Source organism: Pelodiscus sinensis, chromosome 26 (assembly GCF_049634645.1).
Source record: "Pelodiscus sinensis isolate JC-2024 chromosome 26, ASM4963464v1, whole genome shotgun sequence".
In the NCBI taxonomy this organism is placed as follows: domain Eukaryota; kingdom Metazoa; phylum Chordata; order Testudines; family Trionychidae; genus Pelodiscus; species Pelodiscus sinensis.
In genome coordinates this window covers 13,589,044-13,608,110 of record NC_134736.1, presented here as the reverse complement: position 1 = coordinate 13,608,110, position 19,067 = coordinate 13,589,044, and the positions used below count along the sequence as shown (strand labels likewise).

Sequence of the window (19,067 nt, the reverse complement as noted above, 5' to 3'; positions counted from 1 at the left end):
GCGGAGCTGAGAGAAAGGAAGCCTGGTCTGGTTTATTTGAGCTTTGAAGCTTAAAGCCGCAAGTGGGAGGGAGCAAACTGGTGGCTTATCTCCAGGGCCTGGCCCAGGCAGCAGGCTCCTACCGCTCTCGGCCCCTCAACGGCCGAGGGCTGGAGTTCAGGCATCCTGAGGGAAATCTCTATCTCGCTCTTTCCCTGACAGGCAGGTTGCAAGAGAGCCCTCAGCAAGTCCATCCCCGAGGTAGCCCTGTTGGCTGCTGAGGAATTCGGGGGAGCTGGCTTAGCCGCTCTGTCTCTGTCATTCTCCAAGGAGTTCTGGGGGCCTACGTGCAGCGAGACATGAGGAAACCCAGTAGCACCCTCCCCGCTTGTCACAGTGGCCGGCAGCACTGTGAGGAGTCAGCCCTTGGCGACGGGGCCTTGCTGGAGTCCATAAGCCTGAGGCCAACAGCCTCTCTGCCCCGAGCAGCATCTCCAGGGCATGAGTTCAGAGGGAGTCATGCCCATGCCATGGAAGGATGGCCGGCCCTGTCCCTGCCTGCTAGGGATGGACACCGATCTCAGCTCCTCAGGCCGACTGGCTCTCTGCTGCCCTATGGGTGTCCCTGGCTCCGGCAGATCAGCGCTGTGACTCGCCCCGTGCCATGTGGGCATCGCAGCGCTGCCCGGGTGCACCCGGGCACTTCCCGACCTGCAGGGCTGAGGACGTTCACAGCCGATGCTCTGCAAGCACAGAAGAACCCCCGCTGGTGTGATTATCCCACTTTCCCGTGGCGCCCAGCAAGGGGAAGAGACAGCTCCAAATAGGACCCTGGAGTCCTAGCCCGGCCCCTGCCAGATTCAGGTAACTCGCCTGGGCAGGTGACTGGCTCATCTCCAGCGGAGCGGGAGCCCTGGCCTGCTCTGCTACCTGCTAGACAGCACTGCTGCGGGCCTGGCTTGGCAGGGCGGAAGGGAGGGGACTGAGTCTAATCTAATCTGGTGTCGATAAAGCAGGACTGAGTGTCGCTGAGCAAGCTGGATCGCTGCGGTTTTGCTCCTGTTTTGGGCCCTTTAACTTGCCCTCTCACTCCTTCTGGTTTTGCTCTTTTAAAAACAATAAAATCTTGCCCAAAGGAAGGTGAGCCCCGTGCGTCCCGGCGCCTGCCTGCTGCCGCTCACGCCGACGCAAACCAGGAGTAACCCGCTGGAAGGGGAGAACCCGGCCTTCGAATTCCAGTGCGTGGGGACCTGGCGGGGGAAGCCCTGCTGTCATTTCCTGGGAGACTGAAGGCCGCGGCCCTGGCTGTGGCCAGACTGATGCAGGTGTGAACCTGCGCATCGCTGGTGCCTCTCCGCAACATCTGAGGAAGTGGGTGTTGCCCACGAAAGCTCTGGATTCTCTGTATATTGGTTAGTCTCTAAGGTGCCACAGGCCTACTCGTTGGTTTTAAAGTTGCAGACTGACCCTCTTGAGTTGCTTCCAACCCTCCCTCCAGTTAGGACACTAGCTGGAGACCTGGATGCAAGTCCCTGCTCTGCCTCCGATTTCTTGTGTGGCCCCTTGCAAGTCACTTAACTGTTCTGTGCCTTGGTTTCCCCACCTGTAAAATGGGGATAAAAGCCCTTGCCTACCTCCTAGGAGTGTCCTGAGGATAAACGCGTTAGAGGTTATGAGGTGCTCAGGTATTAGGCAACCAGGGTCAGATAAATACAGGGGCAGTATGCGTGTAGTGAAGGCTGACGCAGCAGCATCCAATCGCTGAGGGCAAGAGTGGGAGGCAGGAGACACAGATGTGCCGAGTGACCCTTTTCAATTCACTTCCCCTTTCAGCAGCTTAATCTCCTCTTTGCAAAGTGCCTGGGACTCTCGCTCTGGGACGCGTCCGTACACGGCAGGGCGAGCGCGTCAAAGGCTGGGCCCCTCCCGTCAGACCCACGGCTTGCCCTTCGGTTCACTAGCTCCCAGCACCCCCGCTACGAAAACCGTCCTGGCCCCACTGCTCCGGGCCACAGTCTAGGTCCATCTGCTTGAACCCAGAGGAGCTGCCAGGGCTGGAGCCCCGAGGCGAACGGCCCTGGTGAACCGGCAGGGAGAGCGCGGTGGGGGCAGAGCTTGGCCGTCGGAGTTTCCTTGCTCTTTTAAAAGTTCCTGTTTCCTTGCTGGCTGGGAGCGCTCTTGGCTCCCTGCCCAACACCTGCACTGACACAGTGACCCGCTTGCTGCTGTGAGCCCTGCCCGCTCATGGCAGGGACAGAGGCACAGGCAGCGCGTCGCCGGCCTCCTTTCACCTCCCATCTGAGCCTCAGCCTCCTCGCGCCATCCCCCTGGAAGCGCCAGAAGGCAGCACCACCCCCACGTGCCGAGAAGCCCTCCCCGGCCACGCCAGGGGCCAGCCTCCGCCCACACCTGGCTCAGAAAGGGAGGGGAGCTGCAAAGAGACGCCAGCAAAGCAAGAGATTCCCATGCCGGGAACTGGGGCGGGTCTGGGTAGCCCCAGAGGACTCCTCTGCAGGGGCGGCGGGAGCGACTGCCGATGGCGGGCAGGGGGTGGAAGGGGGAGACGAAAAGGGAGGCAGAGGAAATAGGGGGAGTATATGGGAAGACCAAACCAGAAGGAGCGTGACAGCAACGCAAAGAGCCTGCTCCCAGGCACCCACCTTGCACCTGCGCAAGACAGGAGAAGTTCAGGCCCGAAAAGTGCAGCCGGGCAAAGCGTATTCCCGAGCGCAGGAAGATTTTGCACTAGCTGCAGGGGGCAGATTGTTATGGGCACTAGGGGGAAGATGCAGGCGCGATGTACCTATGATTCTAGGTACCACGGTGATGGCGAGTTATAGACTCCTCCCCCCCCCCCTCCCCGACAGGCAGACTAGCTATTGGAAAGAGGTAGCAGGAAGAACCCAAAGCTTATTCCTTCCCCACAAGTCTCCTTCCCTGCCCCAATTCTCAGCTGATCTGCTCTTCTTCATAGTTCTCGCATCAAGCCATGTAACGTGATTCCACCCGAACTGGAGAGGGGCTGAAAGCCGAGGTTAGCGTTTTCCCATCGTGCTGAGAGCCGGGAAGATGCTGCCTGCTGCGCAAGGGTCACCCGTTTCAAATCCCCGCAGATCTGGCTCTGGGAGGAAGGGGGGACGATGGACGCAGCCCCGTGACAGCGGCTGTGCCCCGTGGGATTCGCAGAATGTTCCCAGGAAAGACGTGCTCATCACTTCACCGTGTCTTGGCGATGCTGAGCATGATACTGGTACCAGGGAGGGGAGTTTGCAGTAAAGGAAGGCCCCGCCCCCCATCCAGGCTCCCTGTCTGCTCCAGACAAAGCTCTGCCAATCTGGCTCTGCCCACACGGTGACCATGCTTTGCTACGTCGCCCTCTCCTCTCCTCCGAGGACCTCGCCTGCAGCCCCCTCCCCCCCCCCCCCCGCTCTGTCTCTCTTCCAGCTGCTTCCCAAATAGCGAAGCGAGGAGCCGAGCTGGTGGCCAAGCACAGCAGCAGAGCCCACCCTTCCCAGCCGGGACATCCAGACCACTCTCGGACCCCGCTGAGCTGTCCCGGTGGGAAACGGACCAGACGCAGCCAGCGCCGAGTCCACCGCGCTCCTCTCCGAAACGTCACCCAGGGCTGCCAGGGAGCCTCGCGGCTTCCTTCTGATTGGCCCACCGCCGCGAGATGATGGAGCGGGCAGTGGCCATGCGCCTGAGCTGACAGAGCATGGAACGGGAATTCCCGCTCTCCCTCCTTTCTAAGACGGGCAGCTCTGCGCCTGAGGGCCTTTGCCTTCCAAGAATGGGGAATTTCTCCTCCCTCTCTTCCCAGCCCACCCCCTTTCGTGCCCCTCCACTGGGCCAGTGTCCGAGAACAGCCGGCACGAGCTGTCGTTGCCGCAGCATGGCAGGCTCACAAAAATGCCATTTCCATGGGAGGCCTGAACCGAGGCCTCTTTCCAGCCAAGCCAACTGTGAGCCCGTCTCTGGTGGGTTCCATGTGATACTCAGACTTCTCCTTATCCCCAGGAGAATGCAGCCCCTGCACGGCTGCACCATTGGCCTTCTCCCAGTGATTCCCAAGCAGTGTCTTTCCTGAGCTGCGCAGCAGGCTGGCTGCCCGGAGCCATGCAGCGGCCGTGCTGGGTCAGGAACCCAGAGGGTGGAATTTCCTCCCCCCACAAACACACAGTTGGGCAGCCTGACTCAAAGCGGCTGGGCCTCTTGGCCTCAGCTGCACGTCCAGTTCCCCACACTGGAGAGGGCAGAGTTCCAGCCCCTCTCCCAGCTCTGGTGCACGGCAGGAACGAGAGCGGCTGTTGGGCAAAGCCATCCTGGTAACCGCCGAACCCGACCTTCCACGCACCTCGGTCGTGGCTGGCCGATGTCAGTCCGGACAAAGCTGCCGAGCGCCAGTTGCAAGGGGGGAGTCAATGCAGCCACGTCACTGGGTGCAGCTTGCAGAACTCTCCGGCGGTCAGCTGGTGCAGTCATGCAGAAGAGCGCAACTCAACGCGGTCTGCTCCCAGGGCCCTTGGCTCAGCGCAAGCTCTCTTGCTCACACGTGCTTGGCCAACCGGAATGGGCCGGATGCACAGCTGGAGTTCACCCTGGCCACATCCGCCCTCCAGAGCAACTGACGGCACAGAGCACAGAGCGAGAAAGGACAACTCCATCGATCAGCAACTTGCTGACTACAGCTGGAACCTGCCTATCAATCGGCCTTTCAACGGAACGAGAGTCAAGGGTCTATGGAACATCCTCTTGGCAGGGAGCTCCGCCCTAGGGTCCCTGGCGATCACAGATGGCCGAGTTCAGGAAAGGCAGATGTCTCCGTTGATCATGTGCTCTTGCATCGGGGTTTTAGGAATGGCTGGTTTTGTCATGCCTGAAAAATGCAGGCAGTGTGGCAGCACAAGCGTGTTTAAGGCCAACCTCATCCCTTGTGCAACTCCACTGACCTCAATAGCTTTATGCCAGGAGTGAATCCGGCCCATTAGGGGACAGTGTCAACATGCTGCCTGTTCTTGCAACAGTCGTCCACCTGACCGGGTGGGAAGCAAAGCCCGCCTGATGCCAGCAGGCTTTGGATCAGGCTGTCTGTCCTGGTGTCCATTTAAAGAGAGTCACGTCCAGCTGAAGGACGTAGCCTGAGGGTCTGAATTTCCATCGCTGGAATAGTCGCTGGTTCGGTTGCCACGGTTCAGGGTAGAGCAAAGGTCACCGGGTGTTATCGCAGGCTGTGGGGCTCGTATCATGCTATTAAGTCTTGCAGTGATCGGTATCCTTCCATGAGGGCCTTCTAGGGACCCAAGTTGCAGGAATACCCCCCCCCCCCCCGCCCCCGGCCACTGACCTGCCCTGGGAGCTAATCTCTTGGGGGAGGGGGAGATAGAGAACAGCTAATTAAAGAATAACCCTCATATTTCTATGCGCTTTTCATCATCCAACCCACCCTACCTGGCTGCCAGGGTCGCTGTAGAGGCTCCCTCTTTTGAGCCTTTCTCCTGCCTGACGCTTCCCAGCTGTGATTTCCCAATTTAGCAAGTAATATCTCACCACATTAGTGTCTGTGGCCACCCAGCTTCACAGTCGCTGAGCTGGATCCTGGGCCCACCCAAGCCAGTGGCGAAGTTCCCGTTGCTTTCCGGAGGGGGAGGATGTGGCCCACTGCGCCAGACTCTAGTTTGGTTTACACGCGCTGCGGGGACGGCACAGGGGGAGCTGGAAGGCCAGTCTGGAGCCACTGGCAGCAAGTGGAGGTGATTACTCAAGACTGCCAATAGCTCTCATCACTGTGGCAGAAAGGAGAAAGCTTCACCGCACACACCAGCACCCGAGCAGCCACGCGATGGGACCCGCACGCCGCAGCGGTGGAGAAGGGAACGCAAAGCCCACGGTGCTGGCGGGATGCTGTATCCTGGGTATTTAAGGGGCAAACATCCAGCTGGCTGTGCAAGTGTGCAGAGGTGCTATGCCTGCCGGGGATCCGGGGCCGGCAGGAGCCCAAAGGCTGGCTGAGTGTGGCAGAGTTTCTACAAGGAAATGTCAAGGGTGTGCATCCGTGTGCATCCCGTCCAAGTGGGCGGTGACCGAGTCACTTGTTCCCATCCGTTGGCTGGTTAGAGGCCCACGTGAAAGGAGCTGCCGCTCTCGACCGTAATCCCTTTGCCCAGTTATACGGCCAAACAGCACCGACTGGCACCACGGATAGCAGCATGAGCCGAGTCCCAGGACTGAAAGAGGCAACAGGAAAGAGCTGGAAACGGAGCAAGTCTAGTGCTTCCATCTCGGCAGAGCCTCAGGGCGCCTCCCTCCGGCCCACAGCAACAGGGGCTGTGGGGAAGCCCTCTCCACATGCCGGTTCTGTGGCTACAGAGCAGACTCCAGCCTGCAGGGACCTGGGACCTTTCACCAGCAGGAATTTCACTCGGTACCAAAGCACAGGGAAGGGAGGGGAGCGAGTTCCGGGTTCTCCTGGGGCTCCTCATGCGAATGAGTCAGAGGAAGTGTGATGCAGGGAGAGGCTCTCCCTTTGGCAGGTGCAACGTGCGCTCGCCAGCTCGTCCCAGCTGAGGCGGAAAACAGGGCCGGAGACTCGCTCCGCTTTGGAGGCTGCCTCAGTTGGACTCAAACAGGGCACAAAGAGAAGCAAATTTCTGTGCTCTGTTGGGAGCCCCAGTGGGCCACAGCTCTGGGCAGCTGCTGTCCTGTATCCTGGAACCAGCAGCTGGGATAGAAACTAGTGCTGGGGGCTGAGGGCTCCTTTGCAAACCGGAACCTCCGGGTCTCTGGGTGAAAATGCACCATAGAAACCGGATTTACCGTGAACGGTTTCCCAGCCTCTCCCAGCCCGTGGTGGTGGGTTTTCTGGCTGTTGTGGAGAAGGCATCCCAGGCATGCCATGCATCCAGCCGAGGGCCTGGGCTGCCCTGTGGTGCTAATTAGACTCTGCCCACACCGGGCTCCTCGCCGCCCACCACCCAAGTACCAGCACTTGAGGAAATCTGTCCCTGGCTGTGCAGCAGGCACTCGCTGTTCCCCCCGCCTTTGGAAGGCTGAAGCCCCAGTTCCACGTGGAGGTGCTGCTGCACCCCTTGACTTCCATCATAGCCAGGGTTTACCATTTGGTTCAATAGATTCCAGCGTCCCGCACTATACATCTTGTTCCAACACCCCTGCTTCCACAGGCACAGCTCAGCTGGACTCGCCAGAGCCGCCGCCGTGTCACCATTAGAGCGCCTCCTACTGGCCGTGAGGCACCCCTGCCGCTTCCACGCTAAATCCACCCCAGTGAGTCCTATCACTCCGGGCTTTCTGGGAAGCTGGGGCCTGGGGAGACTGGACATGACTGGCAAGAGCATCCAGAACAGCAACCCTGTGCAGCTGCCCTGGCAAAATCCAGGCTCCGCTTCAGCGCATGCCTCCACCCGCCTGCCTTGGCTAGGACAACCTAGTGCTCACTGTAGGGTGCCCCAGGAACAGGGCTTTGCTCACGAGCTGTGGAGAGAGGGGGGGACAAAACTTTGGGAGCAGTGTTCTCTGTAAGCTGAGTGCTTGGGCGGCTGCCCCTTAGAGATTCAAATGCCGCCCAGCTGGTTAGCAGAGCACCCACAGCCTCCCACATCTGGCAGCATGTGTGTCTACGGATGGTGCACATCTGCACATGCCTTGGTGCACACAACAAAATTTATTCTGCGCGTGGATGGGAAAATGTTGAGGGAACATTGTTTGGGAGACTGGGGCAAGGGAGAGCTTTGCAGAAAGGGAGCAGTTCTGTGCTTGGTCAGTGGAGCCAGAGCAGGGCACGTGCCCCCCTCCCTTGTCAGTGCAGCCCCCTCCCCTCCTTGCGCGCAACCCCGGCCCCACCTGCTTGGTGAAGAGGATGGCGGTGTCCCAGTACTCGGGGTGCTTGTCGCTCACTTTGTTCCACTTCTTCTGCCAGGCGCAGAAGTTGCGCAGCGTCAGCGCCGCGTTGCCCGTCACCTTGGGCCCCTTGTCGTCCTGGCCGATGAGCAGGAACTTGACCACCACGATGTTGATGGGGTTGAGGATGCTGGGGTGCTTGTAGAGCCGGGCCGCCGTGGCCATGAGCGTGAGCAGATAGTGCTTCAAGTCCTCGCCGTGGAACTTCACCATGGACTCGTCCGCCACCACCAGCGTCTCCACGTAGCGCGGGATGGAGACGAAGCGCTTGGAGCGGCCACTCTTCCTGGGCAGCCGGGTCTCGTTCAGCTGCTTCTTCCGCTGCCCCTGGGAGCCTTTGTACTTCTCCAGCGCGTGCAGGATGGCCGGGTTCAAGCCCGAGCCCACGCCGCATCGGGAGGTGGCGTCCCCGGCGTGGATGGGCGCGCTCCGGCGCTCCAAGAGGTGCTCCCCCTGGCTGTTGCGCAGCGCCCGCTCCCCCGTGCCATTCCGGAGCGGGCGGATGAAATATTCAGCCCCGCGGTAGCCAAACGCCCCCTTGAGCCCGCCGCAGAGGCTGAGGGCTGCGAAAGATTCCCGGTCGGAGTTGACGTCGCCGGAGTAGAAGCAGCGCCGGAGGTCCGGGCGCTCCCGGGCCGCGCCGGGGGATGCGCCCAGGTAGTGCATGGAGAAGGCGGGCGCGATGAACTGCGCGTCCGGGGTCAGGTTCAAGTAGAAATCCTCCTGGAAAGCGGTGATCTGGAAAATCACCCCCTGCGGCCTGCTGGGCTCCTCCGGGCCCCGCCGGAAATACTGCCGCCCATTGAGGTCCGGGTCCAAGCGGAGCGGGGTCACCACCTCGCTCTCCAGCGGGGAGCAGAGCGCTGGCAGGGCGGCGAGGCACAGCGCAACGGTGCCCAGCAGCCGCCGCATGGTCCCGGGCGCCGCTGGAAGGGGTGGCGAGGAGAGTGTCCCTTTCAGAGCGAGCAGCCGCACCGGCCTGAGCCGCAGGGAGGGGGGAGCTTGCACCTAACCCGGCTCCCACCGGTAATCCAGCTGTCAGGCCCCCCGGAGCGCGCCCTTGGCAGCCGCAGCCTCGCCAGCTCCAGCGCCTGTGGAGGGGCTGCCCAGCCCGTGCCCCCCGCTACCTGTCTTTCCCGGGGCATCTGCCTTTCTGGGGGCTTATATACATTTCTGTCATGTGCGACCGAGCGAGGGTTTGTAACCAGAGTTCGGGGGGGGAGGTGCTGAGGGCGCTTATTGGACCTGCCTTCAGCCACTTGTAGCTCTCCAAATACTATTCTCCCCGCGCAAGGCTGCAGGCTTTTAAAGAGCCAGAGCAACTTGGTACAAGCAGCGAGTTGCTGGCGTGTCGTTCTTGCTCTTTGCTCCCTTTCTCCTCCCCTGAAGCTGGTTTGCACTTTGGGCCACTCTGGGGTTGTTTTGGCAGCTTTGATTTTTGGTGTTTGTTTTTTGGAGGGGCGGGGGAGGCGTTTTTTATTAAAGTCTTGTCTTTCCTGGGTCTGGCACAGGATGGTCCAAAAAAGGATGCATATGGCTGCATTGTGTCTCCCTTCTCCTAGCTAGTGATGGCTTTATCTTGCTGAGAAGCTATTAATTTTCACTGACCACCACTGATTGCAGGTATCTAAAAGGGTGTCACAGGGAGGAGGGGGGGGAAATTGTTCTCCTTGGCCTCTGAGGATAGGACAAGAAGCAATGGGCTTAAACTGCAGCAAGGGAGGTTTAGGTTGGACATCAGGAAAAACTTCCTGCCTGTCAGGGTGGTTAAACACTGGAATAAGCTGCCTAGGGAGGTTGTGGAATCTCCATCTCTGGAGATATTTAAGAGCAGGTTGGACTGACCGGTCAGGGATGGTCTAGATAGTGCTTGGTCCTGCCATATGGGCAGGGGATTGGACTCAATGAGCTCGTGAGGTTGCTTCCAGTTTTAGTATTTACATATGGGCTGTGTCTAGACTGCATCCCTTTTTCGTAAAAGGGATGCAAATTAGACACATCACAATTGCAAATGAAGTGGGGATTTAAATCTCCCCCGCTTCATTAGCATAAAAATGACTGCCGCTTTTTTCTGGCTCGGAGGTTTGCCGGAAAAAAGCGCCAGTCTAGTCGAGGCTCTTTCGGATAATAAAGCCTTTTCCGAAAGATCCCTTATCCCTCATTTTAAGGCTTTATTTTCCGAAAGAGCTGCGTCTAGACTGGCGCTTTTTTCCGGCAAAGCTCCGAGCCAGAAAAAGCAGCAGCCATTTTTATGCTAATGAAGCGGGGGAGATTTAAATCCCCGCTTCATTTGCAATTGCGATGTGTCTAATTTGCATCCCTTTTACGAAAAAGGGATGCAGTCTAGACACAGCCATGTAGATTAACACAACAGCAGAATTTGATGATTCTATGATTCTATGAAGAGACCCTTTAAAACAAGAACCCGTTCTGCCATTTCCCTTGCAGTTTGGCGACTTGCTTTCAAATGAGGGCTACACCGAGTTCTGCCCCAGGGAGCTGGGCTTTGGCTTCCCTGCTGTTGGCTAGGCTGGCAGTGGTCCCAGGTAAATCAGGGAGCTAGCTTTCTGCACAAGGACACGGCCTACAACTGTCACCCCCGGGAGGAACGGTGGCTCGAAGAATCACCATTGGAACCTGTTCCAGTTTTTGCCACAGAATGGGTTTTTTTTCCATCAAAAATGCCAATTTGTCAAATCCTGGCCTGTTGGTGGTGATAGAACCAGACGGGGTCAGGCCAAAGGCCCATCCTGTCCAGTGTCCTGTCTGCCCACAGTGGCCAATGCCAGGGGCCCCGGAGAGAGGGAACAGAACAGGGAATCCTCATGTGATTTATCCTCTGTCATCAGCACCTCCCAGGGAGGGGGGTTGCAGGGCTCGGGTCACGTCCCACCCCTCCCCCGCCTCTTCCGGGCCCCCAATCTGAGCCTTCTCTGAAGCCCCCTCCCGCCACCTTTTCCCACTTCTTTCACTGCTGTTCCCCGCTCTTCCTCCAAGCCCCTTCCCCCAAGCGACATGGCCCAGGGCATTACGGGAGGGGGTCTGGCCCGGCGGCAGGGCTCAGACCACCACACTCACTGAGGCCATGGGATGTGGAGTGACCCGGCCCCAGCCCAATGAGCCCAGCTCCCACCACATCACTCAGGTGCCCCCCAGGCTGCCCTGGGCCCCTCAGGGGTTCCCAAAGCACGGGGCCCAGGGTGGCTGCCACAAGCATCCCATGGACGGGATAGCTCTGCCCATCACCCAGTTTAGTTTGGAGAAAAATCCTGACTTGAGACGAAGTTGGGGCAAAAGTTTTGAGATTGACGCAAAGGTCTATTTCCCCTTCTTCTAAAGGGGCTGACGGTCCGAAGCGACCTTTGTCTGTTTGGACGTTGCACTTCATTTTTATGGAAAACAAAGGGAAGAAAAAGCAAAAAATCAAAATCAAAATGAGACCTTTCAAAATGATCCAAGTGAAACATTTAATAGAATCCCAGAATCTCAGGGCGGGCAGAGACCTCAGGAGGCACTGAGTCCAGCCCCCTGCCCAAAGCAGGACCAATCCCAACTCAACCATCCCAGCCAGGGCTGTGTCAAAGGGGGACTTAAACACCTCCAGGGATAGAGATTCCACCCCCTCCCTAGGGAACCCATCCCAGGGCTTCCCCACCCATCTAGGGAAAGAGTTTTTCCTAATCTCCAACCTAAACCTCCCTCACCGCAACTTGAGGCCATTGCTCCTTGTCCTGTCACCTGTCCAAACAGCCTCTTTCCATCCTCTTTGGAACCCCTTTAAGGAGTCAGTTTGCTATGAAATCCCCCCTCGTTCAATTGGCCCCAACCAAAATTAAAAAAATTTTGGCTCATGAAAAATGTCAAGATTATGATTTTTTGACCCAATTCTAGACAAGGGATTTTTTTTTTCTTATTTGAGAAGTTCTTGCAGGACAGGAAAACCCTTCCCCCATCACAATTCCCTTCTGCTCCCCACCAGTCTCCTAGGGGCTCATCATTTGCTACTACACCCACAGTTAGTTAATACTCTCTCTCAGTCCCTCTCTTAGGTGCACCAGCCAATGAAAGAAGGGGCCAGGTGAAGTCTCTACCTATGCCCTGCCTTGCACATCTACTCGGATGGGGAAGGGCTGCAATTCTCAGTAGAGCTCTGCCCTTGTTTAAGCACCAAACTTACCGTAAAATCGTGTGTATAATGTGCGCTTTTTTCCCGGGGTTTTTTTTTAGCACAAAGTCGGGGTGCGCGTTATACATAGGAGGTTTTCTGTTAAAGTTTTAAACTCACCCTCCCCTCTGCACAGAAACTTTCCAGCTGCAGCGCGGTGCCCCGCCAGGCTCAGGACAAGGCGAGGAGCCGGCTGCGCCATCAGAATGCAGCGCCCTGGCTCGCTGCCTACCCGGTCGCAGCGCGGCGCGCAGACAGCTGTCCAGGGGAGGGCAGGGGGCTCAGCGAGCTAGGTGGGCGGGGGGGGCCCACGGTAGGCGGGGGGGGCCCACGGTAGGCATGAGCCCCTTCCTTCCTATATATACTGTAAAATCGCGAGTATAATGGGGGTGCACATTATAGATAAGAGTTCAGTTTATTCCAGAATTCTGATGTTTAAAAGGCAGGTGCGAATTATACATAGGTGCACATTATACTCACGATTTTAAGGTAGTAGCTGGATTAAAGAAAAAAAATGTCAAAGCAGCCTGGCAGGTTGGATGCAGAGCGCTTGGAAATCTTCCCTCAGCTGAACACTTGGCCCTGTTTACTCTCATCCCGCCAGCCCAAGGGCTGGGTACCGCTCATGGGGCATAGGAGGAGCTCTTTCCCCTCCTACTGGGCTGCATCGATGTGTGGCCAAGTCACAATTGAGCCTAATGAATCAAGGTGGCAGAATCTGGCCCATGGTAAAGGTGCCTGAGATCTTCAGAGCAGGGTTTAATGGCAGGGGGTGTGTGGCTACATCCCCTGCCGCTTGCAAACCTCAGCCTCGGTGCCCCGGCAGTAACGACCCCGACAAAGCCATTAGCACCCAGACTTCTGCGCACACCCCACTGCCAGGAGGAGAAGACGGGCCTTGGACTCTGCGTCTGGCCTTCTCAGTCCAGTAGCTCCCTCCCTGCTCCCTTGCTCCTGTGCATTGCTCCTTGACTCGTACTCAATCACAGCCTCTTCGGGCCAGACCAGTTTCTGTCCAGCCCCCTGCGCAAAGGGCCTGACCCTGGCTGGCATCTTTGGGAGTCATGATAATGAATGCAACTGTTATCCGAAGAAGCGTGCTGGCTTTGCACGGTGCTTAAGCACGTGAGTAGCCTCCTGGACTTGGATGGCCCTGCTCTCGCGCTTAACGGCGTGTGCTTGCTGCGGTGCCTTGCTGAATTGGAGAACAGGTTGAACCTCGGGAATCGGGCAGGATCACGGATGTGGCTGGACCAGAGAGCCTGGCCGGGAGCAGGAGGACTGGGAGCTGGGAGCGCATCCCAAGCTGGGGGGGAGAGGGCAGGAGCACAGCCCCAGCTGGGTTTGGGAACCTGTCCCAGTGGCCGGGGCTGACATCCCAGAGGGGCTGACAGCCGGGAGGGGAGCTTTGACCTCCCCTGGTCCAGCACACTCCCTGATTCGGGTCCCGAGGGTGCCAGACCAGGGAGGTCCCACATGCAGTGTCAATGGATGCGTGGAATGGTGTCTGGGGGAGTGCGCGTGCGCGCCACTAGGTGCGCAGGTGCGCACGGTGAGTGTAGATGGCTAGGACTGTGAGAGCTCTGGGTGTGCGTGCCCGTAGTGTAACGGCATGTGTGTGCCCGGAGCGTCTCTGTGACCCGTCTGTGGGTGATGTCCGCACGGCATCCACCTCCCGACACCAAAAACGCCCCCTCCCCCCGACTTAGAAGGCCAAAATCGACCTCTGGAGGCTGAAAATGCCCCTCCCCCCTCCGGCTTCTCTCGGTCGATACTAAATGATTTTGTGCTTGAATTAGACACGCGCAGTGAAATAAGGCTCCGCAGTCAGCAGCTCATCCCCAAGTCACGTAGTCAAAGCCCAGGCTTGTTTTTACTCCGCCGAGTTGATTTAATGGTGGATTATGCCGGCCGTAGACATGGTGGTTTGATGTGATTTAAAGGGTTTGGCAGGGATGCGATGGTAGCAGAATTTTATGCATTTCCAAAATATAAACCAACAGTGCTGCCTAAGGGAGACTGTGAGCTACGCAGCCTGCAGACCTGCCGGTCCTAGCCCCAGGATTTCCCCACTCTGTGAGTCCCCCAGCAGGTCGCCCCAGAAACTACCTTCCAGCTGGACTTGTGGCTCCAAAATCAGACTCGATGAACCCTTCAGTTGAGCTAATGGACTCGGTGACTTGAATGAATCAAGCTGGGTTTGAACACCAGCCAGAATGCAACTGGGGCACCGCTGGGATTTATGCTTCATGTTTCGTGTCAGACCCTCCGAACGGCTCGGAGGATTTAACCCAGCTAAGCAGAGTTTCTCCTGCATGCCAAGAGCCTGGTAAACTTGGGTTCTTCTCCCAAGTTTCTCTTTTGCATGTTGCACTCGGAAAGTGATGAGCGGAGGAGGGAACCCCTTGGAGGCTCTCACTCCGCGCCCCCGGTAACACCTCCTGGTGTGGACATGGCGTGAGATGCTCAGGTATGGACTGTGCAAGAGGAAGAAGCCAGGTGGAAGTATGAGCCACTCAAGCAAGCACAGGGGACCTGTGGACCCAGAGGGAGCCTGAACCAACTCCCCCTCCCACCCAAACACGCTCAGAGCCCAGAGACGCTCAGAATGTGAATCCAGATCCAAATGCGGCACCGGACCCCCCTCGCCACCATGGACTGAAAGGAGCTTTGGGGACCTGTCCCGTACACTGCACCGCAGAGCCCTGGTCCAGCTGACGCCGGTAGGCACTCTGGGTGTGGGGGTGGACACTGTCCACATCGCGGGGTGGTGTTGGAAGGTGTGACAAGGTCAGGATTGTATTCGCTCTGCATGTGATTTCTACTGGCCCCATGTCTGTGCCTCAGTTTCCCTGGGCACTGCACCGGACCCGAGAGGGTGATGGGAATTTCTGTGTGACAGCCTCCCCCAGGGGCACAATGACTGATGCTTTCTGTAACCAGAGCCTGAGAGGGGGTGTGAGCAAGTGACCCCGTTTGCCTGGGAGCTGGACAAAGGCCAGAGGTGGGTCTGGTTGCAGGGCTGAGATGGGCTGCTGGGAGTGTGAGCTAGTCTTGGCTGGCTTGGGGTGCAGGGATGGGAGGCAGGGTCCTTGGCTCGGAGCCCTCGCTCCCCAAGATGGATTGCACTGGCGGCTTGTGGTTTCTGTGCTGACAAGTCTATTCTACCCTGCATCCCTGTTGCCTAATTTACCTTCTCGTCTCCCTGCCGGCTGAGAGTCAGGTCTGGCTGCAGACGGGGATGCCGGGCCCAGTGGCTCCCCCCCACTCCTCGATGATTGAAGGACGAGCCTTATCTAGAGCCTAACGTCACACATCCCAGAGGTAGGGCCCAGCCAAAGTCACGACCATGAAAAACGCATCACAGACCATTTTTGCAGCATGATCTTTTGCATGCTTTTATCCTACACGATACGGATTTCATGGGGAGAGCAGCGTTTCTCAGACTGGGATCCTGGCCCAAGAGGAGGGTGCAGAGGGGGGTGGCTGGGTTATTTTAGGGGGGTTATGGTATTGTCACCCTCCCTTTTGCACAGCCTTCAGAGCTGAGCTACCAGAGAATGGGAGCTGCTACTTGAGGGCCCAACTCTGCAGCAGCAGCACAGATGTAAAGGTGGCAATACCACACCGGCCATCCTTACTTCTGTGCTGCTGCTGGCGGTAGCTCTGCCTTCAGAGCTGGGCTCCCAGCCAGCAGCCACCAATCTCCAGCTGCCCAGCTCCAGCCAGCAGCAGCGCAGAAGTAAAGGCCACAGGACCACGACCCTGCTACAATAACCCCGTGACCCCACCTGCCACCATTCCTTTTTGGGTCAGGACCCCTACATTTGCAACACTGAAATTTGAGACTGAAATATCTGCAGTCATGAAATTTACCATTTTTTTAAACCCTATGAACGTGAAATTGATGATGAATTTGCTAGGGCCCTACCCACATGGATACAGAATGCACCGTGGGTGAAATTCGCACTAATGCAGAGGCTCAGTACAAGGTACCAATTAAGTCCTATGTAAGGTGGGTTCTTCTGAGGCCTTTGTTCCGTAATTCAGTAAAGGATGATACAGTGTGAGTCAGCATACGGGCAGGGAACAAAAACCGGAGGAATACCACATGGTGACAATCACTCTTTTCCTCTCGTTGGCCTTCAAGCTCTTGATGCACAGGGAATTATCCCACTACATGATCCCGGCTTCTGGCAGCAGGATTGGAGAGGCAACGTCCAACCCAGTCCTGCCTCGCCACGGCTCAGTGGCCGGCAATCCACACCAGTCCGAAAGTCCTGCCCGAATCTGGGACCCAAGCACAGCACACGGGCATTTTGAACTTGACATTTTTGTGTTTTGTTCAAATCTAACCCTCCCGCTCTGTTTATCCTTTGTGGCCACATGTTTAAAGAAAATAAAACCCTGTTCTGTTAACATGCAAGTCAGCCTCCAGAGTAAGTTGGCTTTTCCCCCCCGTGTACTGAATTTGGGATGGACTGAGCTGGTACTGTCCTGGTTTCTGGCCACAGCTCCCCAACAGGCCTGGAGGGGCTGCTCCTCCACCCACCTTGCAGGAACATTTTCAGGAAGATCGTTCTGGAGGGATCTCTTTGGTCCCAAAGTCCTGTCCCCTGCTCCTACAGGCATCCCTGTCTCTGGTGCTCTGCTTCTATTCCAGACCCAGACAAATCAATATCCCTTTGTCTAAAGCTTGTTGATCAAGCCTGCTGTGGTGGCGCGTCGGGGTCCCCTGCCTCCTGCACCCCCGTAGTGAAACAAACAGACTCCACCAGCCAGTAGAATAGAGGGAGTTTATTGCTTCTCCAGGATACAGCACAGCACAGATGTCATCTGGTTACAGGAACTGGGACTAGGAGGCCTCAGTTCCCCCCCTTGAGATGGGGGGTGGCTGGGCCCTACAATCCCAGCCCCTCTCCCTAGCTCCTTCTCCCCTGCTTCCCAGACAGAAACTAACCAACTCTCTTCCAGCCCTGCCCCCCAGCCAGGGGCGGCATTCCACCTTCCTTTGTTTCTCTCCCTGGGGGTAGCTGGTCGGACAGGTTGAGAGACCCTCTTTGCATAATGACTCATCCCCTGCCCTGCTGGGCCGTGCTACAGACAGCAGCCAGTGGGGGTCACCCACAGCCCACTGCCCAGCATAGCTACCAACAAGGTACCCCTACGACGTCACACCTGCCTACAAAATGTATTTCAGGACCAAGTTTCCAGCACACGTATGTAACCCCCCACCACACACACACACACACACACACATTGGTATTTGCATCACACAATGAGATTCATGTCTCCAGCTTTCATGTGCTGCGTCACACAATGCTCTTTACAGATAAGTACTGTGACCGAGGTGTGTTAGTGTAGCGAGTGGTAAGGCCTCAGAGGAGCATAGATTAAGATTGGAAGAGTCCTCAGGAGTCATCAAGTCCAGCCCTCTGCCCAAAGCAGGGCCAGTCCAAACTCAATCATCCCAGCCAGGGCTGTGTGAAGCCAGGACTTAAATACCTCTAGGGATGGAGATTCCACCCCCTCCCTAGGGAACCCATCCCAGTGCTTCCCCCACCCCAGGGAAATAGTTTTGCCTAATCTCCAGCCTAGATGTCCCCCTTCCCTCATGACATTACAATACAGCGGGCCCTTGGCCAGGTGCATCGAGGGGCTCATAGGGTCACTGGTGTCACTTTGAGTTCAGAGAGGTTGTCTTTGCTCTGTCTCATCCACCTCCAAGCCAAAGAGAGAATGTGCAGCAATTTTTCTCTGTGAAATTCCGCCGGCTCACACCTCTGCCCCCGCAGTGGGAGTTTCCCGAGATCGAGAGGTTTGGGGGGGTTTTTTACCATTCTGAAGCCACTTTGCAAACTCCGAAGTGACTAGCGCACCTCCAGTGAGCTGCAGTTCAAAAAGGGAGCTGGTTTAAAATAGCCCTGCGGAGAGCTCACAGCCAAAGATAGAGTGGAAAGGTTCTAGCGGAGGAAATGCTGGCTTTGTTATTGCTCCACTTGTCATGTTGGCTGCAGCAGGAACTGGACGGAAGCCCAATAGGACAAACTATGCTCTCCCTGCTGCCTGAGCCAAGAGTTCTCTCCTGACCACCTGGTCAGGAAGGAGCCCCCGGTCTCCAGGGACGGAGGATGAATCAGTCCAAGCTAATAGGCTGCTCTTGGGGGAACATAAGAACAGCCACACTGGGTCAGACCAAAGGTCCATCTAGCTCAGTAGCCTGTCTGCCCACAGTGGCCAAGAGAATGAACAGGACAGGTAATCATCCACTGATCCATCCCCTACTGATCCATCCCGCTGGGGAAGACTGAGAGCAGAGAAATCTGGCTGGGTCCTGGTGGATCATTGGAGGAAACGCATGCAGGAGGTCTGGATGGCTGGAGGCCGTTGTACACCCAAGGCAGGCAGTTGGTAGGCCACCCAGCTAAGCAACAGCTGTGAGGAAGAAATGGGATTTTCTCCTGTTGCTCCACTAGTCTCCGCCCTACTGGGTCCCTCCATGTAGAGTCTAGGGATGGGCAAAGCAGCTTGTTTTTAAAGTGACATTCCCTGCCCCTGTGTCCTCGTCCCTGCCATGCATGGCACCGCATTGCTGCAGAGCTCTGTGCGTGTCCAAGTCCAGCCACGTCTCCTTGATACACGCGTGACCTACAGAGGCTCAAATGTCGCTCCGTGTCGCTCAGAAGCTGCTCTCTAGCCTCAGCAGGAGCTGGCCTAAGAAAAGGTGGGTATCACTTCACCCCCTTCTCTCAGTCGGCCAGGGCCCGACATGGCTACAGCTCTGCACAGAGGCCCCTTCTGTCACTCCAGCCTTGGCCGATCTTCAGTCTGGAAATACCCAAAAGCCACCAAGTCAGTTCTTAACACGCGCCCAAGCCCAGCTGTGCAGGCCTGCGGGCTGCATGGAGTTCAGCTGAGCTTCAGCAAAGCATCCAGCTGCTACTTTCCAGAGTAGGGATATAATAGCGTAGTCGATTAACCGATTAACCGACAAGCAAAGGCTTATAGG

The 19,067-nt window shown here is 57.2% G+C and overlaps 1 protein-coding gene across 1 annotated transcript in view; it reads right to left on the bottom strand.

Annotated features, from left to right (window-relative positions):
- Positions 1-9,074, bottom strand: part of ADAMTS15 (ADAM metallopeptidase with thrombospondin type 1 motif 15) — a 30,697-nt gene extending 21,623 nt beyond the window's left edge. The window contains exon 1 of the mRNA XM_075909820.1: positions 7,837-9,074. Coding sequence (XP_075765935.1) covers positions 7,837-8,805 — 969 coding nt within the window. The 5' untranslated portion in view covers positions 8,806-9,074. The remainder of the gene's footprint in view (positions 1-7,836) is intronic.
- Positions 9,075-19,067: the final 9,993 nt, after the last annotated feature.